This window comes from Scyliorhinus torazame, chromosome 1 (assembly GCF_047496885.1).
Source record: "Scyliorhinus torazame isolate Kashiwa2021f chromosome 1, sScyTor2.1, whole genome shotgun sequence".
Lineage (NCBI taxonomy): Eukaryota > Metazoa > Chordata > Chondrichthyes > Carcharhiniformes > Scyliorhinidae > Scyliorhinus > Scyliorhinus torazame.
Window position 1 is genome coordinate 173,113,986 of NC_092707.1, and position 24,904 is coordinate 173,138,889.

The 24,904-nt window shown below is 43.6% G+C and overlaps 1 protein-coding gene across 2 annotated transcripts in view; it reads left to right on the forward strand.

The window, feature by feature from the left end:
• The window catches only part of LOC140416829 (protein argonaute-1), a 227,517-nt gene that overhangs the window by 152,709 nt on the left and 49,904 nt on the right, over positions 1-24,904 (forward strand). For both annotated transcript variants that reach the window (XM_072501154.1, XM_072501155.1), the window contains exons 13-14: positions 3,221-3,380; positions 17,466-17,556. In XM_072501154.1, coding sequence (XP_072357255.1) covers positions 3,221-3,380; positions 17,466-17,556 — 251 coding nt within the window. The remainder of the gene's footprint in view (positions 1-3,220; positions 3,381-17,465; positions 17,557-24,904) is intronic.

Genomic DNA, 24,904 nt, shown 5'->3' on the forward strand with positions numbered 1-24,904 from the left:
CAGATGAGCAGGGTTTTTGGGGTGGAGCACAGGTGTGTGAGGTGTGCAGGAGGGCCCGCAGATCATGTCCACAAGTTGTGGGCATGCCCGAAGCTTAGGATTCTGGCAGGAATTTGCGGATGTCATGTCCACAGTGCTAAAAATGAGGGTGGCGGCAAGTCCAGAGATGGCGATTTTTGGAGTGTCGGAAGTCCAGGGGGGCGAAAGAGGCTGATGTTTTAGCCTTTGCCTCCTTGGTAGCCTGGAGACGAATCTTACTAGCGTGGAGGGACTCAAAGCCCCCGAAATCAGGGGTATGGGTTAGCGACATGGCTGGGTTTCTCAGGCTTGAGAAAATTAATTTTGTCCTGGGAGGATCAACGTTAGGGTTCATTCAGAGGCGGCAGCCGTTTATCGACTTCTTCGGAGAAAACTAAACTGTTCGCAGATTCAATAAGTGGTGGTTTGGGGGGGGGGGGGGGGGTAGGGGGTGTTCAGCTATTTTTGTCTAACTGAGGCGGGAACAGTGGGAGATGGGTGTGTTATGCACGGAATTATGCTTACATTGTACTTGTAACAACAAAAGATTATAGAACCATAAACACCTTATAAGATGTTTTATTTTTACAAAAGGAATAGCTAAGCTTTACAGACTAGGAAGATCTAGAGTTCAGTCTGTGCTGGGTTAACTGATCACAGCAGGGGAAGCAAAAGTGACATTACAATGTAACACATTCCTGGAATGGGAAAAGAAGCATTAGGCGTGCAGCATGGGCAAAGCTGAGGACGTGATTGAGCTCCACTCTGATTCTCCCTCAAGGTCAGATAATCTGGTGAAACTCACACATTAAGAATGGCCATTTGCAAAGAAAATGAAAAATTTATACCAGCATTTTCATGACCCTCCAAATCCAGATGTCTTAAAACATTTTATGGCAATAAAGTACTTATAAGTGTTGTCACTGTTACAATGTAGAAAATATCATGTCCAAATTGTGCACAGCAAGCTCCTCCAAACTGCAGTGTGTGACTAGATATTTTGTGATGTTGATTGAGAGACATATATTGTCCAGTACTCTAGGGATAATTCTGCTGCTCTACTTCAAAATAGTGCTATGCATTCTTTTGCATTGACCCGAGAGGCAGACGAGGTCTCAGTTTAACATATATGAAAGAAGGCACCTCCAACAGAAGCAGCACTCCCTCAGTGCTACATGGGAGTGTCAGCATTGATTTTTGTGCTCATGTCCCGGAGTGGGACATGAGCACCAAAAGAAAGAGTTAAAAACTGTTTAACTCCGAGGTCAGAACTTAGCCAGTCTATCCAAAAGGTCAGTATTTTAAACAAAAATATAATTTTTCACATAAATCTTTGAAAAGCATCGGGATAGATAAGTCCCCTGGGCCTGACGGGGCATACCCAAGGTTACTACGGGAAGCAAGCGAGGAGATTGCTGCGCCGTTGGCGATGATCTTTGCGTCCTCACCCACCACTGGAGTAGTACCAGATGTTTGGAGGGAGGCGAATGGTGTTCCACTGTTCAAGAAAGGGAATAGGGAAATCCCTGGGAATTACAGACCAGTCAGTCTTGCGTCTGTGGTGAGCAAAATATTGGAAAGGATTCTGAAAGATAGGATTTATGATTATTTAGAAAAACATAGTTTAATTAAAGATAGTCAGCATGGCTTTGTGAGGGGCAGGTCATGCCTCACAAGCCTCATTGAATTCTTTGAGGATGTGAAGCGACACATTGATGAAGGTCGGGCAGTGAATGTGGTGTATATGGATTTCAGTAAGGCATTTGATAAGGTTCCCCATGGTAAGCTCATTCAGAAAGTTAGGGGGCATGGGATACAGGGAAATTTGGCTGTCTGGATACAGAATTGGCTGGCCAAAAGAAGACAGAGTGGTAGTGGATGGAAAGTATTCCGCCTGGAAATCAGTGACCAGTGGTGTCCCGCAAGGATCTGTTCTGGGACCTCTGCTCTTTGTGGTTTTTATAGCACCGGGCTAAATCGCTGGCTTTGAAAGCAGACCAAGGCAGGCCAGCAGCACGGTTCGATTCCCGTAACAGCGTCCCCGAACAGTCGCCGGAATGTGGCGACTAGGGGCTTTTCACAGTAACTTCATTTGAAGCCTACTTATGACAATAAGCGATTTTCATTTCATTTTCATTTCATTTCATTTCATTCATGACTTGGATGAGGAAGTGGAAGGGTGGGTTAGTAAGTTTGCCGATGATACGAAGGTTGGTGGAGTTGTAGATAGTGTCAAGGGCTGTTGCAGGTTACAACAGGACATTGACAGGATGCAGAGCTGGGCTGAGAAGTGGCAGATGGAGTTCAACTTAGATCAATGTGAAGTGATTCATTTTGGAAGGTTGAATTTGAATGCTGAATACAGGGTTAAAGGCAGGATTCTTGGAATGTGGAGGAACAGAGAGATCTTGGGGTCGACGTACATAGTTGCCACACAGGTTGATAGGGTTGTTAAGAAGGCGCATGGTGTGTTGGCTTTCATTAACGGGGGATTGAGTTTTAAGAGCCACGAGGTTTTGCTGCAGCTTTAAAAAACCCTGGTTAGACCACACTTGGAATATTGTGTCCAGTTCTGGTCGTCTCATTATAGAAGGATGTGGATGCTTTGGAGAGGGTACAGAGGAGATTTACCAGGATGCTGCCTAGACTGGAGGGCATGCCTTATGAAGAAAGGTTGAGGGAGCTAGGGCTTTTCTCACTGGAGCGAAGAAAGAAGAGAGGCGACTTGATAGAGGTGTACAAGGTGATGCGAGGCATGGATAGAGTGGTAGGCAGAGACTTTTCCCCAGGGTGGAAATGGCTGTCACGAGAAGACAAAATTTTAAGGTGATTGGAGGAAGGTATAGGGGAGATATCAGAGATAGGTTCTTTACACAGAGAGTGGTGGGTGCGTGGAATGCACTGCCAGCGGAGGTGGTGGAGTCAGAGTCATTAGGGACATTTAAGCGACTCTTAGACAGGCACATGGACAGCAGTAAATTGAAGGGGTGTAGGTTAGGTTGAACTTAGATTAGGATAAATGGTCGGCAGAACATCGTGGGCCAAAGGGCCTGTACTGTGCTGTACTGTTCTATGTTCTAACTTTAATTTTCAAAAAATGGACTGCTGGGCAGATTGCTCTTTTAACTTAAAATATTCAATATGAGCTGAAACAAATCTTAAGGAACTATTTTTTGACAATGATGATCTTTTCTCAATTTAGCTGAGGTGAAGCGAGTAGGTGATACGCTCCTTGGGATGGCCACACAATGTGTTCAGGTGAAAAATGTTGTCAGGACGTCTCCTCAAACGCTGTCTAACCTCTGCCTAAAAATCAATGTGAAATTGGGTGGAATCAACAACATATTGGTACCTCATCAACGGTAAGCACTATATTTTATATAAACAAATGAGGATCGGACTATGTGGTATTTGATAGCTTGTGCCTTTAACACTGCAGTTATGGTATGAAAGCTGCTTTATATTATTGAGAGGAACTTTCCACGATCCTACTTCTGATGCAGCAGACAGTTTAGCAGAAAGTCATGGGTACTTTGGCAATGATTTTCTGTTCATTGATATTATTAGACAAATATAATGAGCAATATACTTCGCAATTTCCAGTGACCCTCATGGTGTGTCCAAGGTCCCATTGATGACATGGCACTTTGAAAAGATCTATTTGTTCTTCCATGCTCCCTGGAGATTATATTTCATTCACACAATGTGGGCATTGCTGGTAAGGTGAGAATTTATTGACCCTGAGAAGGTGGTGGTTAGGTGCCTTGTGAATACAACTGAGTAGCTTCCTGGTCCATTTCAGAGGCAGTTATGAGTCAACCACATTCCTGTGCATCTGAAGTCGCATATAGACCAGATTGGGCAAGGACAGCACATTTCCTTATCTTAAAGGATATTAGTGAAGCTGGTGGGTTTTACAACAATCTGATAGACACATGAACGGGCAGGGAATGAAGTGATACAGATCTTTTGGGCAACAGGTGTACGTCTAAATAAGGAATCTGGATTGGCGCAGGCTTGGTGGGCCGAAGAGCCTGTGCTGTAATGTTCTTTGCTCTATGTTCTTTGATAGTTTTATGGTCACCATCATTGGTACTAGCTTTTTATTCCAGATTTATTTAAATTTCCCAATTGCCATGCTGAGATTTGATATTTCCGGATCATTAGTCCAGGCCTCTGGATTACTAATCCAGCAATAGAACCATTATGCTACCATTCCCCTCGAAGTGACGAAAAGCCAGAAAGTGACACGTGAAAAACATGATTACATCAGCCTTTCTCGAACAAAAGGTTTTTTCCCCCTAAATTGCACATATCTGATAGAAAGTGGAATAAGAGACAATGCAGTTGACAATGACTGTGTATATTGGTGACACAACAACTTACTTTTGAAAGTCAGATTTTATTTAGCCCTTAATAACAGCAGTCAGGCTTTTATCTGGCTTCCAGAAACCAACATATAAGCTTTCATTCTCCAAGTGAATGTGGGAATGGAATTTTCTTTGATTTCATGGGATTATTTTGGGAAGGAGAAGGAAAATCAATGAAACATTTTCCTCCCACCCCTTGCTTCTAGCTATAGTTGTGGAAATGGCTAGAATACACATCATTTCACCCATTCAGCCCATGACTGGACGCAGATCCACAAGTGGAACCTGACCAGTCTGGCAGAGGTAGTAAAAAAGGGACAGACTGAGATGGGATTGCCCCGCTCTCGTTGGCGGGGAGAGTGCAGACGATCAAGATGAACATGCTGCCCAGGTTTCTCTTCCTGTTCAGATACATGCCGATCTACATCCCCAGGGCATTTTTCCAAGCAATAGACAAAATGATTATAATGTTTGTGCAGGAAGGGAAAAACCTAAAAATCCCCAAAACAGTACTTCAAGGAGAAGAAGCAGGGGAGGCTTCTGGTGTGCTCTGATGGGTGAAGAAACCAACTACCGATTGGATGAGGATGGAGGAGTCCTCCTGTACAGGAATGACCCCAAAATGTCCCTGCCCAAAGCTAGTACCTCTGGGCCCCCTCAACAGCAGCACTCCCATCCCCGTCAGCAAAACACTCAACTAGCCCAGTGGTGGTAGCTATCCTGAGAACCTGGAATCCGAAGAGGCAGCATTTTGGTTTGACCGAAGAGTCAACCATGGCCCCCATCTCTGGCAACCACAGGTTTCCACCAGACATGCTCAACGTCACCTTTAAGAGGTGGAGACAGGACCGGGGGACCTGATGGTTAGGGACTTTTGCACGGGGGACAGATTAGGGACCCGAGAGGAACTGACGGAGAGACTGGAACTACTGAATGGACAGGAATGTCGACATCTGCAAGTCAAAATCTTTCTCCGTAAGGAGTCGACAAAGTACCCAAGGGCGCCGAGAGACACGATGTTGGAGGAGTTACTGGACGCGGACAGTCTGGGAAAGGGACATATAAAGACGACTTTTAGAAAGGACATGCTCCCCACTGGACGGAACAGGGGCAAAATGGGCAGAAGAGCGAGGGACGGAAATAGGGTGAGGACTCTGGAACGAAGCACTGAGCAGGGCCAACTCCACCTCCTCTTGCGCAAGGCCTCATGCAGCTAAAAGTGGTACACAGAGCACACCTGACAAGAACCCGAATGAGCAAGTTCCTCCCGGAGGTGGAGGATAAATGCGAACGGTGCTAGGGAGGTCTGGCCAACCACACCCACATGTTCTGGGCCTACGCCAGACTTGTCAGGCTTTGGACAGCCTTCCAGTGTGTCCAGTCTCTGGCTATTTGGATCCCCAGGTATCGGAATCTGTTCTGGGCTGTTTTAAACGGGAGCTCTGCCTCTCCCCCATTTGCGTTCACTGGGAATGCCTCACTTGCCCAGGTTAAGTTTGTAACCCGAGAAGGTTCCAAACTCTTCACGGATCTGCATAATTGCCCTCAGTCTTTCCTGCGGCTTCGAGACGTACAGGAGCAGGTCATCCGCATAGAGTGAGACTTTGTGCTCTCTGTCTCGTCTCTGGATGCCCTTCCAGCTTTTTGCGTCCCGCAGGGCTATCGCCAGGGGTTAAATTGCTAGCGCGAACAAGAGTGAGGACAATGGGCATCCTTTCTGTATGCCTCTTTGTAGCTGGAAGTATTCAGAGCTGGTGGTGTTAGTTCGAACGCTCGCCTTGGGAATATTGTTAAGGAGTCTCACCCAGGCGGTGAATCCCACTCCTAGCCCAAATCGTTGCAGTACTTCGAGGAGGTACTTCCATTCGACCCTGTCGAAGGCCTTTTCTGCATCCAGGTAGATGATCATTTCTGGTGTTCTCTCCCCGGGGGGGGGGGTGTCATTATTATGTTCAGCAGCCACCTGATGTACGCTGTGAGCTGCCTAGCCTTGACAAAGCCCTTTTGGTCCTCTGCGACCCCCTCTGGTTCGCAGCTTTCCAGCCTTTTGGCCAAGACCTTTGCGAGTATTTTCGCGTCTACATTCAGCAGCTAAATGGGTGTGTATGATCCGCATTTCGTCGGCTCTTTGTCTTTTTGGGTATCAGTGAGATTGTGGCCTGCGCTAGCGTAGGAGGTGCTCTTGCCAGCGAGTTTGCGAACATGTCCCTTGTGTGTGGTGCCAGGGTTGGTGTGAATTTTTTATAGAAGTCCACCGGGAACCTGTTGGGTCCCGGTGCCTTCCCCGCCTGCATGGAGCTGATGCTCTCCATGATTTCTCCCAGATCTATTAGTGCTTCCAGGCCATGCCCCGTCTGTCTTCCCCCACAACTGGTAGTTCCAGTCCGTCGAGGAACTGTTTCATCCCCGCGTCCTTGTCGGGGAGTTCGGAGGTATAGGGCCCTCAGTAGGAGGTCTCGAATGCCCGATTGACCTCTTTTGGTTCTGCTACCAGTCTGCCTCTGCTGTTCTTTACTTGTGCTATTTCCCTTGTGGCTGCCTGCTTTTATCAGCTGGTGAGCCAGTCAAAGGCCAGCCTTGTCCCCATGTTCGTAGAAGGTCCCCCGTGTCTGGCGGAGTTGGTGTACTGCTTTCCTGGTGGATAGCAGGTTTTAGTCCATTTGCAGCTTTTTCCTCTCAGCCAGCAGCTCTACCGTCAAGGCCTCCGAGTACTTTCTGTGCAGAGATAGGGAAGAGAGGCCGCCCTCTCTTCCCTATCTCTGCATGGCTTGTAGGCTATGATCTCTCCTCTAATCATGGCCTTTAGTGCCTCCCAGGGTGAGACCTCCCCGGTCTGGTTGTTATTAACGTAATCACCTCTGGCCCATGATGTTTTTTGGCAGAAGGCCTTGTCGGCCAGGAGGTCCATGCCCAGCCTCCATGTGGGGCGCTGGGCACGGCCCGTCTCCAACCTCCCATCCACGTACTGTGGAGCGTGGTCGGAGATGACGATCGGGGAATATTCCGCTCCTATTATTCCTGGAAGCACCGATTTCCCTACTGCAAAGTCAATGCGGGTGTACACCTTGTGCACCTGCGAAAAGAACGAGAAATCGTTTTCTCCCGGGTGCAGGCACCTCCACGAGTCCACTATCCCCATCTGCTCCATGAATATTCCCAATTCCCTAGCCATGCCTGTCTTTCTCCCTGTTCTGGTATTTGATCGGTCGGTCAGTGAGTCCTGTACACAGTTAAAGTCGCCCCCCCCATAATCAGTCAGTGTGTGTCGATGTCGGGGATCTCCGCCATGGTCTTTTTTTAAAATTCTGTGTTGTCCCTTCCAGGATACCGCTGACCATGACGTACTGTCCCTCTGGGTCTGTAACCGTCTTGGTCTCCGTAAACCTCGTCCTCTTGCTGATCAATATACTCAATATAATTGGGCTCCCCTAGCCCTTGTCCCGTAACATGAGTGATACGTCTGTCCCACCCAGCCCTTCCTTACCAGCAGTCGGTCCTTCTCCCTCGGGTGTTCCTCCTGTAGGTAAATTATGTCAGCCTTCAGGCTTCTTAGGTGGAGGTAGACTCTGGATGTTTTCACCTGGGCCGTTGAGTCCCCTTACGTTCCAGGTAACAATTCTGGTGGGGGGTTTCTGACCCCCCGGTCCTGCGGGATCACCCATACTTACCTGGTGGATGCGCCCCTGCACTTTCCCTTTGTTAGGGGGCTGTTCAAAATGGCCACGGTCGCCGCTCTAACCATGAGGTCGGGCCTCTGTGCTCCAGGGTTTCCCTTCCCCCGGGGGCACCCAACATGGCTGCCAACTATGTGTACATTACGTGGGTGCGACCCAACACTCCGGGGTCTCCCTTTGCCAATGGGCCCTCCCGAGTGGCTGCTTGTGGCACTATCTTGGTTCCTTGCCCTGTTCCATGCCTGCTGAGGCCTGTGCCTGTTTTGTTGCCTATCCTTATCTGTCTTATTGTGCCCTTTCTGTTCTGCGAGTCTCCCTGTCCCCGTTTCCCCCTTCCCCTGTCTCCCTTCCCTCTGTTTCCCCCCCCCCCCTTTCTGCCCTGCCTCCCCCTTCTGCCCTGCCCCCCTCCTTTTGGCTAGGCGCTCCCTCTCCTGTGACAACCTCCCATACTGTCTGTCTTCCCATGCTAGCCCTCCTCGCTAGTATGGTGGCTCCCCTCCCAGTGCTGGTGTAACCCTGGCCCTGTTTTACCGACTCATCTCCACCCCTTGTCTCACCCCCTTGCCTGCTTCCCCTGTTCTCGCTCCCCTTTCCTGTTTCCCCTCTTCAAACAGGAGACGAATACGAAAACGAGGCAGCACAGTCCCGCGCAAAAACATAGTCCATGATACAGCCTTGGTTTTCGGTCCATCCTCCACTTCTCATTCCCTTTCTTCCTCTGTCCCTGCCGCTTTCACCGCTGTTGCATCTGCTCTCCCTCCTGGTTGTTCGTTTTCACGAACTCATCGGCCTCCTGCAGGGTGCCGAAGTAATGTTCTCTCCCCGGTACGTCACCCAGAGTCTGCAGGAATAGCATGCCGAATTGCACCCCTTTTTTGGAGAGCGGCAATTTTGCTCTATTGCATTTGCCCTCTTTTTTTTGTTGCCCGGTCTGCCCCAATGTCCTGGTACACCCTGATTCTGTGCCCTTCCCACGAGCATGACTTTGTTTGTCGGGCCCACCTCAGGATTTTTTCTCAGCCCTGGAATCTGTGCAGCTTTGCAATTATCGCCCTCGGCTGCTCCCTGGTTTTGGGTTTGGCCGAAGCGACCTGTGTGTCCTGTCCGTCTCTGGGGGGTCTGGAAAGTCCTCCCTCCCAACTAGCTTGCCCAGCATTTAGGCAATGTAGCCTGTTGGGTCCCTTCCCTCAATCCGTCTGGCAGACCCACGATACAAAGGTTTTGTCGCCTCGACCTATTTTCCTGGTCCTCGACCTTCCCTTTTAGGTTTCCCTGAGCCACCACCAACTTCCTCACCTTGGCCTCCAGAGCCACAAACCTGTCGCTCTGGTGCGTTGATGCCTTCTATAGGTCCAGGATCGTCTTCTCCTGTGCCTCAAAACTCCGTCCCAGGCGTTCTGTCGAGCACTGAAGGGTGGCTATCGCTTCCGTCACCACCTCCTTCATCACCACCTGGAGCTCTCCTGATTGCTTCCTTCATGGCAGTCGGTTCCTTTTTCAACACATTCCTCCATCTGTCGCCCTGTCTGTGGGCGTGGGGGGGTGTCGTTGTCTGCTCCTGCTCCATTGTTCAGGTCGTCGATCTTTCCCCCCCCTGGTTTGCCTGGGTCTCCGTCTCGCCTCATGGGGCCGCCGGTCCGCTCGCCCGTTGTTCCTACCCCTTTCCTTCGCTGCTGCTTCTGACTTCTCGGCATCCCCTCGATCTGCTGTTCACGGGCATCCTCTCTCCTACTCGCGCTGTTGGTGCCTTTTGTGTTTGGGTGCAGTTTAGGTGGCTTTATGGGCCAGAATCTCAAGTAAACTTACTGCGTTGGGTCCGACTGGGAGAAGAGCCACCTGATGTGCGTCCTCAGCACATTGCCGCCACCGGAACTCTTCTCAACAGGCACACTTTAAATTAAAACTAATTTTATCAATCTGGTGTTTATTATAATGCATTATAAAGAGCTGTGTGATGTGATTTTTTTTTTCCAATGATTAATGATTAAGAAGCAAGGAAGTCAGAAAAACAACATAAATGTTGTGTCCCTGAGTGGGCAATACTGACTGGGGAATAATGATTTTTCTTCTGTCTCTCAGCTGTGATTGTTTTAAGTTGGGTGAGGGTGACAGATATTCAGGTATATGCTGTGAATACAAAAGTGCTAACTATTGTTGCCCTGGATCCAGATCCAAAAGAGCAGGTTTTAATTTTGAGAAAGTGTTTATTTTCACCTAGGGTTGTATTACTTGCTGAAATTGTTTGTCCTATTATGATTGTATCTTGCCTCACACTAACTGAAACTCCATGAGTTAGATTTTATTATATGCATTTTTAGTCGTGCTTAATTGTTTTTGGGAATCATATGTTCTCACAAGAGAGTTTATTGCCTTAAATGTAGTGCACATTGCTGTATGTGATTTGCTTTCATGGCATAACTGACACTGCTTTTGGCTAAAAATATATGTAAAATGCATATTCTGTATATGCATATGTTTTAAAAATGGGTGCACTTTAAAACAGTAATTAATGTAATTAAAACCTTGGTGATACTATACTTTAAGTAATCTTGTTGGCCTATATTGATCATGTGACATTTCTCTCTCATGTTCTTCCTGCCACGCTCATTAAAACAGTTATCACTTGACTGGCGTGTTTAATTGACAGTTCGACATAAAAATGGCCAGATGGCAATGAAGATTAAGAAAGATTCTCTTTACATGGTTATAGCTTATTGGTTCCTGGTAACCACGATTGTTTTTGTGGAAGCTGCTGTTTTGCGGTTTTGAACACGGCGATTTGTCTGCCAAAACAATGTGACTGAAAAACCTTATCAGTGATTGATGCCTGGAGCTGCTGCTAATTGTCCCAGGTAATCGATGAGGAGGCATGTTAATTTAAACTGATCTATTTTGAGCCTCGATAAAATGTGTTGCCAAAGTCATAAATGGAATATAAATTAGAAGGTTTTCGAATGTAAAAATATAAATTTTTCCTATTACAAAATGCCACGTAGCACTAATCAGTGAACCAGAGGATTTAATGACACTAATTGATATCTCTTTGTCTTCCCTGCCTGGGGTCTTTCATTTTACTTTGAAAGGAAAGATGCCAGCTGCAGAAAACAAATAGGTGTTATTTTTGAAAAGCTTAGTGAAAGCACTAAACAATTTGGCAGTATGACGAATGAACAGAGAGTTTTACTGTAACTAACATTAAACTTGGAGCTTTCTCAGAAGGGTGCTTGGGAGAATCAATCTATTAAATCTATTTCAACCCAACTAAAGTTTACAGCAGGAATTTTCTGAGAATGATGCGAGTTAGAATGACTCATGAAGCCATTAAAAATGATTACGAGCAAGTTATGCAAATCTTATTAAAAGATTGGAGAAATCGGGAAGCAGAGAAGGGACAAGTGTGCACAAGACTGACAGCAATACCAAAGCACAGGGGGAATGACAGACCTGATGAGAGTTGGGGAGGAAGCAAAGGCAATGATCTTGGAAATAAAAAATAGTAAATGTGGAAATATATTTCATACTTGGAGGCAATGGAAGATTGTTTTCCTGTATTTCCACGTGCTATGACATTTGATGCTTCAGTAGGTCATAGTCATAAATGTTTATAGCATGGAAACAGGCCCATTGGCCCAGCTTGTCCATGCCGCCCAGTTTCTATCACTATGCTAGTCCCACTTGCCTGCATTTGGCCCATATCCCTCTATACCCACCCTGCCCATGTAACTGTCTAACTGCTTTTTAAAGGACAAAATTGTACCCGCCTCGACCACTGCCTCTGGCAGCTCATTCCAAAGGCTCACCACCCTCTGTGAATAAATTTCCCCTCTGGTCTCTTCTGTATCTCTCTCCTCTCACCTTAAACCTATGCCCTCTAGTTCTAGCCTCCTTTACCTTTGGGAAAAGATGTCGACTGGCTGCCTTATCGATGCTCCTCATTATTTTATAGACCTTTATAAGTTCACCCCTAAGCCTCCTACGGTCCAGGGAAAAAAGATCCCAGCCTATCCAGCCTCTCTTTATAACTCAGACCATCAAGTCCTGGTAGCATCCTCGTAAATCTCTTCTCCACTCTTTCTAGTTTAACAATATCCTTCCTATAATAGGGTGACCAGAACTGAACACAGTATTCCATGTCTGGTCTTACCAAAGTCTTGTACAAGACGTCCCAACTCCTGTATTCAATATTCTGACCAATAAAACCTAGCATGCTGAATGCCTTCTTCACCACCCCGTCCACCAGCGACTCCACCTTTAAGGAGCTATGAACCTGTATTCCTAGATCTCTTTGTTCTGTAACTGTCCCCAACTCCCTACCATTAACTGAGTAGGTCCTGCCCTGATTTGATCTACCAAAATGCATCACCTCACATTTCTCCAAATTAAACTCCATCTACCATCCATCGGCCCACTGGCCCAATTGGCCAAGATCCTGTTGCAATCTTGTATAACCTTCTTCACTATCCACTATGCCACCAATCTTGGTGTCATCTGCAAACTTACTAACCATGCTTCCTGCATTCTCATCCAAATCATTTATATATATATATATCACAAATAACAGTGGACCCAGCACCGATCCCTGAGGCACACTGCTGGTCACAGGCCTCCAGTTTTAAAAACAACCCTCCACAACCATCGTTTGGCTTCGGTCACCAAGCCAATTTTGTATCCAATTGGCTACCTAAACCTGCCGGTGTAAGCTCACGCGGCATCAATATTGATATTGATGGGTCGGTGGTGAAAAGGTCTAGTAGAGGCGGAGTCAAAATTTATTTTTTTCAGGGAAACCATATGCATTAACATACAATGGGAAGAGGATAGGACTTTGTGCCCAACTCTAAAGTAAAATTAGAGAGCAAGGTACAACAGAGGCTGAAAAGAGAGACAAAAGTGACAAATGCTGGAAATACTCAGCAGGTCAATGATGACTGGTCATTATGATGAAGGGTCATCATCGACCCGAAACGTTAACTCTCTCTCTCTGCAGATGCAGACTGACCTGACAGGTCAATCTAATGGAGGGTTACCATCTACCTGAAATGTTAACTCTTTCTCTCCACAGGTGTAGTACTGACCTGCTAAGTATTTCCAGAATCTTCTGATTTCATTTCAGATTTCTAACATGCAATATTTTATTTTGTAACTGGAAAGGACGACCTAGATTGCAACAAAATTAGCATTTTTAGAAAAATCCAGGTGGTAAACCAGCTATATGACAGCAATATTTATGAATAAAAATGGTAAGTGTGATGTGATAACGCATTATGCATCTAATGTTAAGAGTCTCCCAAGCATTACAGGTAATTGCAAAATGTGAAGTTTTAGAATAGGATTTTTCGTACGAGGTAGTCTATGGGAGGATGTTTCAATGTAATACTTGTGCCATGTACAAAAAGGGATATTGTATGGTAATATATGATATACTCTAGTAAATATATTTATCCATGAACAGTGACTTTCCTGGAGCAAAAATATATGATAAACCTCCATCTGGTCTTTCTTTACTGACAGCAGTCCAGATTTCTATCAGTAGAAAATGAAATGATTGTGTTGGTCACGTACTTGCCAGCGCTCGGGCTTCTATTAAATGATGGCAACAGAATAATCACATTATTATTAATGGCCAATACGATCCTTAAGAGTGTCAATAACATTTGAAAAGTCACATGATCATTACACCAATAAGCTTGCTGAAAAGGGACTTAAAATAGACGAGCGTGAGGAGAATCATAACTAAGATGCCCTGTCTTCCTATGTGTGTGTAAAGGTTTCAAGTAACCAATATCTTCCAAGATAATGTTAGTTCATTGATTATATCATTGAACAGGACTAGGAGAGGAAAAGGCAACAGAAATGGACCCCATTAACTACAATCATTATGTTAGTATTTTTACTACTGCAAATCTGATAAATGGCAAGTTCAACTTACACAAGAATTGTTGATTTCTGTCACACTAAGTGCGAATAATGAATGAGTAATCCAGATGCCAGGGCTATTGATCCAGACACATTAGTTTAAATCTCACCATTGCAGCTGGGGAATTTAAATTTAATGAATTAAATACTTCCGGATGTAATAATGACTATGAAACTACCAAATTACTGTAAAAAACCATCTGGTTCATTCACGTCCTTTAGGAAAGAAAATCTGTTGTCCATACCAAATATGGCCCATATAATTCCAGACCCTCATCACAGCCCTAGCAAAATGGTTACTTGTCTTTAAGAAGGCAGTTCACCAGCATCTTCTCCAGGGCAATTGGGAATGGGGAAAAAATATTGCCCTTGCCAGCAATGCCTACATTCCTGATGAATGGGGAAAAACACTTGGGTTATCTAAAATTATAGCAGTGCAATACCTTGCATAAGAAATCAGCTGCAACTAGCATTTATGTAGCACATTTAATGTAGAAAAACATCCTAAGGCATTCCACAGGAGTGTAATTAGACAACAGTTGTCATCAAGCCAAAGGAGGGGATTTTAGCAAAGAGAAAATGCTGGAAAATCTCAGCAGGTCTGGCAGCATCTGTAGGGAGAGAAAAGAGCTAGCGTTTCGAGTCCAGATGACCCTTTGTCATCTGGGGATATTAGGTTGGGTGACTCAAACTTTGGTTTCAACCATTTATAACTTGGACAGAAGGTTCAGAGAGAGGGAATTTCAGTACATGGTCCTATGCGGCTAAAAACTTGGCTTCCAATCATGGGGTAAAGAAAATGGGGTTGTGTCAAAGAGAACAGAGTTAAAGGAATAGGGTTCTTGGAGTAGGTTATAGGCATAGGGAGGGATGAGGCCATGAAAGGATTGAACACTGAGAATTTTAAAATCAAGGCACTGGTGGAGCAGGAGCTAGTGTAAGTCGATGAGCACAGGGATAGCGGGCGAGCAGAATTTGGTCACGGTCAAGAAATGGGCAGAAGAATTTCAGATGAGCTCAAATTTATGGAGACTGTAAATGGATCGCTGCCAGGAATGTATTGGAATAGATTAGTCTCGGGTCAACAAAAATGTGGATGATAGGTTCAGCTGCAGACATGCTGAGGTGGTTGGAGGGCATGGGGGGAGATGGGTGATTTAAAGAATTGGAAGTAGAGGTCTGTATGATGAAGAGGATATGTGGTCAGGAGCACAGCTCAAGGCCAAATAGAACACGGAGGTTGCAAATAGTTTTGTTCATTGTGAAATGGGAAGGTGGGGTTTGCCAGGGAGGGGAACATCTGGCATCTGACATGTCTTCAGATGATGTTGCTGAGAGGTGCCATATTCATGAGGAATAGGAAGGGGCTAATGACAGAGAGACTCCAAATGTAATTGTTCTGGGTTGGGCAGAGAAGCCATTTCAGAAGATTCTCTGTCTACTATTGGATGGATAAGGTGAAATCAGGCAAGGGCAGTCTCAAGTCAGCTGGGAAATGGAGAGGGTTTGTAGGTGTGGTCAACCATGTTTAAAGCTGTTGACGCATCAAGCCTATGGGTGTGACAGTGAGCCACGGTCACCGTTATTGAAGGTATCATCTGTGACTTTGATTAGAACAGTTTTAGTTCTGTGGAAGGTACAAAATCTTGTTTGGAGATGTTCAATAATGGAATTGCGGGGAAGGCGGGGCACATATTTTCATGGCGATAGTTTTGTGAGTATCACGAAGATTCCTGCATGAGTTTGTAGAGTCAAACAGAAAGTAACTTTTATTTTCAACAATATTGACACAGCACCAGCAGTTCATTACTGGGTCTCTCTCTCTAGCCGGGACCACACTGGTCAGCTCTATTTATATAGCTGAAAGGTTAACAATTGTCTGCCCCCCTCATTGGAGGAGCTCATATTCCTCAAGGGTCATGGGGTAACCGTGTCCAAAGCCAATAGGATCCTGGCAGGTTATAACAAATAGCAGCAAATTTGGAGAGGAATTGAAGTTTAATGTGATGGGGGCGGGATTAGTTTGCAAGGACACTAAGTCAAGGTTGACATTTTTTGAGAAATGGGGTGATGACAGCTGATAAGAAAGGGATTGTAGAAAGGTGGGTAGAGTTCCAGAATTTGATCCAGAAAACAGGTAAAATTTTGGGAAGCATATATAAAATAAAAATTACATTTAACCGATTCAATCAGTTTAATAAAACAGCTGCCTGTTGAATTGTAATATGGCAATTCAACAAAAGCCTCAATGTAATAGCATTCTATTCTCTTACCTAAATCTTTAGTGATCTGTGCCATGTACCATTTCTGCAAGTCTTCAAATACCACTCAAATTGGCTGGCAGAAAGTGCTACAGGTAGGCTTACCCTCCAATATCTCCCTTCTCCCAACTGGGGAATTGTCTCTCACCTTCACTTACTGCTCTCTGCCTCAACCTATCCCAAATGTAAACTGATTGGTGCTTTATTGCAAAGGATCCCTTTTATATCATTTCTGGTCTGTCATTGTGCTATATGAAGCTTTTAATAAAATTTAAAAATGTAAAACGTAAGATGAAGGTGTTGTGAAAAAAGATTAATTTTCCCCAAATGGCAGGGTCCGACTGCGGAATGTACAGTTTAAGTAGCTCTGTTTTGGAAAGGTACAGCCACATTTACAAATGCAATCGGGTTTGCAAATTAAATCCATTCTCTGCATAACAGCACTTCACATTTCTCTGCTTAAGTTAGACTAATTTGCAGCAGTGGAAAAGCAAATTGTGAAATTTCAGATTAGAAAGGTGTACTATGACCTTGTGTTTAGTACTCCATTTACATCACTGAATTTGTCATTTTGTACATGCTCAATTAAAGTTAGATCAATACAGCAACAACAAACAACTGCAGTGTTCTTGCATTGTGAGCCCGATTTCAGTAGGGTGATTGATGAAGGGAAATGGCCGAAAAGTCAGAAGTAGTATGAGTGGGTTGTTTGTATTTGTTGATGGCATCTAAAACTCACTCCATATGTTTACTCTGAAAAGTTGTCTCCAACGGTGCACTTGCTGTTGGAGGTGGCAAAATCCTGAACAGCAGATCAAAACCAGGATCTCCCATCTGCCTGTGTCAACAGTAAGAGTTTTGATTCCTATTCAAAATACAATAGATGATTTGACAGAGCATGTCAAATTTACTTTTCACATAATTATTTGAACATTTACTTAATCATTTGTTACTCTTCTGACTAGAAACCAAAATGGTCATACTGAATAATTATTATGACCTGTGTGGTTTAGAAATATGGCATATTGACTGCTTTTGAAATTTGGAAAAAACCTGTATAAATATATATAATATATATAAAAAAGGAATGATTCAACAGTTCATTTTTACAGAAAACTTAAACTTCAATGTTGTGTTGATGCTTTGGCGCCATTCAGTGCTTTCAGAACCTTACTCACTTTATGTAAGTCAAGTTTAGAAAAGGATTTCCACCTGTTTCCTTCCAGTTCGGCTGTGTTCCAGCAGCCTGTGATCTTCTTGGGAGCAGATGTCACACACCCACCAGCTGGAGATGGCAAGAAACCCTCAATAACAGCAGTAAGTTTGTACTTTAGGATGTCAAAAAATTATGAACTGTAATGATTGTTGTCAGTGAAACATAATTGAAGGACTTCTATATGCTAGTCAGAAATTTTGTGTAACGTATGTTTATGGCAAATTAAATGGCTTGTGTATTTTGATTGGAATAATTCTAACACTATGTCACAATAGATATTCTGCTGCCATGTTTAAATGGCCTATCCCTTTTAAGACCAAGAAATCTAATTACTTTGAGAAATTCAATTTCTGTCAGCCAAAACAAGCGTTAGAGAGCAACTAACTGCTGTATAACAGCCCAACCAATTACACATTCTGTGATTTCGAGAAAAGTTAGGTAGGTTTATAATGGCTAGACAATCCATGGCCATCCCTTCAGTGATTCTGCCTAAGTTGAATTTCCCCCCCAGCTTCAGGTCACTTATTTAATTTTTGTTTGGCTGAGGGAATTTTGTAGATTGGAATGCGCTTGTCCGTTTCAGTTAGTAGCTTAGGGCTTCAAGTATTTTAATAATTCTTTGCATGTGTTAACAAAATGACGTCTGTCTGTACAATTTTTCATACATTCACTTTTGTGTGTTTACATTATGTAATATTTGACATTTTCACATTAAACATGTTGGTGAGCAATAATTCTCAAAATAATATTTTATAATTATCTTTCTACCTTTTAAGGTGGACGTTAAATAATCAGGGTACAGGGCAGCACGATGGCGCAGTGGATAGCAATGCTGCCTCACGGCGCCGAGGTCCCAGGTTTGATCCCGGCTCTGGGTCACTTTGTGTGGAGTTTGCACATTCTCCCCGTATTTGTGTGGGTTTCGCCCCCACAATCCAAAGATGTGCAGGCTAGGTCGATTGGCCACGCTAAATTGCCCCTTAATTGGAAAAAAAATAATTGGGTACTCTAAATTTATAAAAATAAATAAATAAATAATCAGGGTACTTTGTCAAAGGATAACAGCAATTATTTTATTCCTTGGGGCAGCGTTACTCCCTCTATCAATGCCACATCAACTTGTCATTCATCCATTGCTGTTTGTGTTACAATACTGATAGTGAATGGGAGGCACATATTCAAATATAACAACCATGACTACATTTCAAAAGTATTTTAATGCAAAGCGTGTTAAAATCTTTTAGCAGCATAAGACACTATGGAAAAATGAGAAGTTTTATTTAACCTTGGTTTTGGTGCCCAGAACTAGTTATTGTATTGGGCAAATGTTTATATTTCAGTTTGTAATCAGTATCTTTGGACTAATAAGGGAATTCCAGTGATGATATCTGCGGATATAAAGAGGTAGAAGGAGGTGTCAGTCTATCTAGGTTTGGTCATACTTTGGTGCGTCACAGGGACAGTTAAATGAAAACATATTTAAACATTGTGCCAGATCTTGCTGCAGTGGTTCATCTTGCGATTTGGGCCACTAGTTATACATTTTTCTGCAACTTCACCTCAATTATTTTGTGCCGTAACTAACTAGATGTGTGAGCTGATGAGGGTGTAGCGAGCACACCAGGACATTTTGGGTTAGTGAATGGCAGGACCCAACAGTGTATCCACTTAACTAATGAGATTTAAGGATTGAGAAAGAAACAAATGATCCGACAAGGAGATTTAAATCTTGCACAGAAATAGAGCGGCTGATGGAACTGGGAGAGTGAAAAAGTGATCAAGGAGAAAAAAATGAACTTCTCCATTATGACAATCTCTATCTATACCTCTCGCTGCCTGGGCAAAGCGGGCAGCATAATCAAAGACCCCTTCCATCCGGCCTACTCATTCTTTCAACTTCTTCCATCGGGCAGGAGATACAAAAGTCTGAGCATGAACAGATTCAAACACAGCTTCTTCCCCGCTGTTACTAGACTCCTAAACGACCCTCTTAGGGGCTGATCTGATTAATACTACACTCCTGTATGCTTCACCCGATACCGGTGTCTATGTAGTTACATTGTGGACCTTGTGTTGCCCTTTAATGTATTTTCTTTTTACTTTATTTTCTTTTTATGTGCTAAATGATCTGTTTGAGCTACTCACAGGAAAATACTTTTCACTGTACTTTGGTACACATGACAATAAACAAAATCCAATCCAGACAGCAATTTACATGCCGCAATGAGATTGAACAGTTTAAATTGTCCCCTTTCTGGATTGGAAAATAGAATTGGCATTGTCTTAACTATCAGCAAGATTCAACACAATATTCTATTATATGGCATCAATTAGCTCCACTGAAGTTTGCTGTTTAAAATTATTTTTCTCTCACCAATTTTCTCATGCCTCCCTCTCCTAAGGACAATGACTCCAATTCCAGACAAACTGAAAGCCCCCTGGAGTTTGTTGATATGTGAACCTTGATAGTAATTCCTAGCTGGCAATCTGACTACAATAGGCATCGTATTCAAGCCCATTCCTATCCTCTGACCACCACCACCACACATACTCCCTGTTTCCTCCTGCGGGGATTACTCTTTTTTTTTCATTTAGAGGACCCAATTATTTTTTTTTCCAATTAAGGGGCAATTTAGCTTGGCCAATCCACCTAACCTGCACACCTTTGGGTTGTGGGGGTGAAACCCACGCAGACAAGGGGAGAATGTGCAAACACCACACAGACAGTGACCGGGGGCCGGGATCGAACCCGGTCCTCAGCGCCGTAGGCAGCAATGTTAACCACTGGGCCACAGTGCCACCCAACTGCAGGGATTACTCGATTACCGTCTTTTCTGCGTCCATCCCAAATTACTTTTCTGTTATGTATCAATTATCAGTAGTACACTTGAGATAACCTTTGTACAAATGTTTGTCAAAAATTGGAATCAAATGTCCAAGGGTCTGAATCATGATAAGTATTTTCTTTCCCTTTTCCAAATGTGCAGTGTCAACACCTATTAATTTGTTTTAAGTGGCAAACAGGAGCTGAATAACAAAATCAACAGTTTGGTTGTCTTTGTTTCTCATGTAGTGAAGTCTGAACATTTGAAATAAGGGGTTCATGGCAGTATTAGTAGCAATGGGCTCCACAGCCAAATTTGTAGAAGTGATCAAAGTGGATGCTACATTTCTTCCCCTCCTGAATACCGTTTCAAAATAATGTGCAATAATGAACCTCATTGCATTCAGTACAGGTGATGAGGATTTTTTTTTTTTTTAATCCTAACTTAATGTTGGCACATGTGCAGCTATTTCCCATTCTATTTCTGATTTTTTTAAAGGTGCTTATTTGGTGCCTCTTTAGTTTGGATCACAGTCAGGTGATGTCCTTGTGTTTGAACACTGACCAACTGACTTTGGGATGCTCAGATGTCATGAAAGGCATGATATAAATACAATTTCTTTCTTTCTTAGCTTTAAGGTAATGGATACATATCATTGTAGAGCCATAATAATGTTGTCAGGAAACAAGAACTATGCTTGGTCACACTGTGGACTGCAACCACCTGTTCCTCCATCAGAAGCACTAAATGCCTTTGGGAACTACATTAAATGCAATGAGTCCCAAGGTCGACTTTATTAAAATCATTTAATTGTATCTGAAACAGAAGAGGAAAGAGACTGCCAGGTATTTGTTACATATAACTGCACCATTTTTACCAGCAGGGAGCATCTGTGTGCTGCTGTCACCAGAAAATGATAGACTTCTGCCGAGGATATATTTTCAAACCTTGGATTTAAAATTTTTTATGACTTTAAATTATTTTTCTAATCAGTTTTCTCTCTCAATATTTTCATCATCCTCCCTCTAATGAACGTTGTTGGAATACAGTTTTGCAAGTCTTATAAGTGCTCTTATGCCCCATCCAGGGGCTGGTTTAGTACAGGGCTAAATAGCTGGCTTTTAAAGCAGACCAAGGCAGGCCAGCAGCACGGTTCAATTCCCGTACCAGCCTTCCCGAACAGGCGCCAGAATGTGGCGACGAGGGGCTTTTCACAGTAACTCCATTTGAAGCCGACTTGTGACAATAAGCGATTTTCATTTCATGTGTGATCTGAGCAACGTAACACAGAAGCATTCTGGCCAAGATCAAAGCTGTCTTTCTGTATTCAGTCAGGTACTCATTTCTTATAGAGGTTTCTAGATAACAATCAAGCGAAGCAGCCTGGTTGATTATTTTGTTAACCCCTCACATGCTCATCTTCAGCATTTGACAGTCTCTTGTTACTCTGAAACCAGAACAAGCCACATTACATAGAACATAGAACATTACAGCGCAGTACAGGCCCTTTGGCCCTCGATGGTGCGCCGACCTGTGAAACCACTCTAAAGCCCATCTACACTATTCCCTTATCGTCCATATGTCTATCCAATGACCATTTGAATGCCCTTAGTGTTGGCGAGTCCACTACTGTTGCAGGCAGGGCATTCCACGCCCTTACAACTCTCTGAGTAAAGAACCTACCTCTGACATCTGTCCTATATCTATCTCCCCTCAATTTAAAGCTATGTCCCCTCGTGCTAGACATCACCATCCGAGGAAAAAGGCTCTCACTGTCCACCCTATCTAATCCCCTGATCTTGTTTGCCTCAATTAAGTCACCTCTTAACCTTCTTCTCTCTAACAAAAACAGCCTCAAGTCCCTCAGCCTTCCCTCATAAGATCTTCCCTCCATACCAGGCAACTTTCTGGTAAATCAGCTCTGCACCCTTTCCAATGCTTCCACATCCTTCCTATAATGCGGTGACCAGAGCAATACTCCAAATGCGGCCGCACCAGAGTTTTGTACAGCTGCAACATGGCCTCATGGCTCCGAAACTCAATCCCTCCACCAATAAAAGCTAACACACCGTACGCCTTCTTAACAACCCTCTCAACCTGGGTGGCAACTTTCAGGGTGGAGGTGTTGACCTTGGGTAGGGTGCTCTTTCCAAGAGCCGGTGCAGACTCGATGGGCCGAATGGCCCCCTTCTGCACTGTAAGTAAATTCTAAATTCTATGATAAACATCCGTCGTTTGATATCAAGCATTACCCTCATGTTTTATACTCATGGGTATAATCTAGTCACATCACATCTGGATATTCTACTCTGCTTACACCAATGTCTTTTTAAAAATGTAGTTAAATCTCAAGAGGAAAACAATGGAAAATAAACTAATTCTAAGCTTAGAAAATCTATTACATCACACTCCATTTGAACCTGATTCAACAACTTTACTGGAAATAGGCAGCATCTCAAGTTATTTCTTTCACCCAACTCAATTATGAGGCAGCATGTTAGCCTTGTGGATAGCACAATTACTTCACAGCTCCAGGGTCCCAGGTTCGATTCCGGCTTGGGTCACTGTCTGTGCGGAGTCTGCACATCCTCCCCGTGTGTGCATGGGTTTCCTCCGGGTGCTCCGGTTTCCTCCCACAGTCCAAAGATGTGCAGGTTAGGTGGATTGGCCATGATAAATTGCCCTTAGTGTCCAAAATTGCCCTTAGTGTTGGGTGGGGTTACTGGGTTATGGGGATAGGGTGGCGGTGTTGACCTTTGGTAGGGTGCTCTTTCCAAGAGCCGGTGCAGACTCGATGGTCCGAATGGCCACCTTCTGCACTGTAAATTCTATGATAATTCTATGATCACTATTGATTTAGTTCAGGTATGACCAGTCTGACCAGACTGCAGTACATTTGATCACAGCTTCCTTTGACTTCTCCTGTTTTTTGGCTGTGTAGTTCAGCATTCGGTTCGTTTTATTGAATGGATCTTTGCCCTATTACCATAAGCACTGGGGCCAATGTTGGGACAGTTACAGCTCACCCAAATAGTTCAACAAATCCAGCGTAGGCCAGAGCTCGAGCCTGCGATCTACTTGCTGGATAAACTCATTGATTCATCAAGGAAAGTTCAAAAGCAGAACACTAACAGTTATGTGCTTGGAACTTGACATATTCTTAATCTTGAAGTCAGAAATTTGAGGCAAAATAGCTGGTGAGCCAGTAGGAAATCTGACTAAGAGGACTTGCAGCTAGCACATTTTCTGAAATTAGGAAACGATAACCTTGAACCTTTTATCCAGTCCAGAAGATAGTTTATGAACTTCACACAAGATAGAATAGCAAAACCATTAGTAGTTACAAAGTTAGTTTAATGCATATCAAACTCACTTGGCACTGGCATTCAATTATAATGAGTACAATAGTATTTGTATGCCAGTGTATGTGTTTTGAATTTATATTTAATTTGGTAATTTCATTCTTCTAGCGAAATCTGGGAGGTTCGCCAATGGTTGCAATCTGGGTATTTTTGGAGTATAGAGAGAGAATATTTTCCTGCATGATCAGACAAGAGTGCAGAACAATTTCTGACTTTATTTCTCTACTCGATCAAATTGACAGCTTTGGGGATTCAACTTTTTATTTGCAAAAAGAAAACAATGTGTCCAACAACTACAGACATACTAGCTGTCTGTTTTGCTGGGATTTAAACTTGAGATTCTCCAATCCCTTTCTCCCCAAATAAGCACAAGCAGACAACCCATTCTGTCCCCTGGTCATTGCTACTGCTATCCTAATTTAGCCAGCAGGAAACTAGTCTAGAGCAGCCTGATTTCTATTTTTCTGTGGCAGAAGTCCCTACTTTGTATTTGTTTTGTCTACCCTGTGGTTTGGGTGACTTTTGGTACTTGCATCCACAGATCCTTAATCTGTCACTCAATGGCACAGAATATTGAATCACCATGTCAGGTCTACGGCAAACATTTTTGATCTATAGGCATGTAATTCCATTTTATAAAAACTATATTTAGATGAGAATTCAATTTTATTTCTAGTCTGCGCAGATTTAAAATCCGTTTGTTCCATGTTCCATCTGTAGACATAATGTGGCCCATTGTTAGGAACTAATTGAGTAAATGAGATAATCCAGTCCACCTAAGTATTGAACTGAATCCTGATTTTAGCACGAGTGAGCAACCCTTTTTCACAGTATGTCTATAAATTCTAAATGTGGAGAATTATTGTGTTCTTGCCAGAATATACGTGCTCATCTAAATCTCTGGAAACCATCAATGTCCTGATGCAGGAATATAATTTGCCATCTTTTTTTTTTTTTTTAAGTCTAATTTATCTTTTGGTTCAATATAAAATGGACTTTAAACATTGAAGAACTGAGAGCACTACATGTTTGGGACATTTGATCATTTAAACTTTTCCAAAAGGAATATTTCAAGGAGCCAGAGATGGCGTAGCTTAATGAACACACATTGTGTTTCAGAATTATATTGTATCAAATGTCAGGATCCATGCCTGATGTGTTAAAGGTCCTACACATTGTACCATGCTTTTTCGCTACACGCATTTGCTTTGAAAGCAGTACCTTTGTGAGTCACCAGTTAACTCACGCTAACGGAGTGGTTG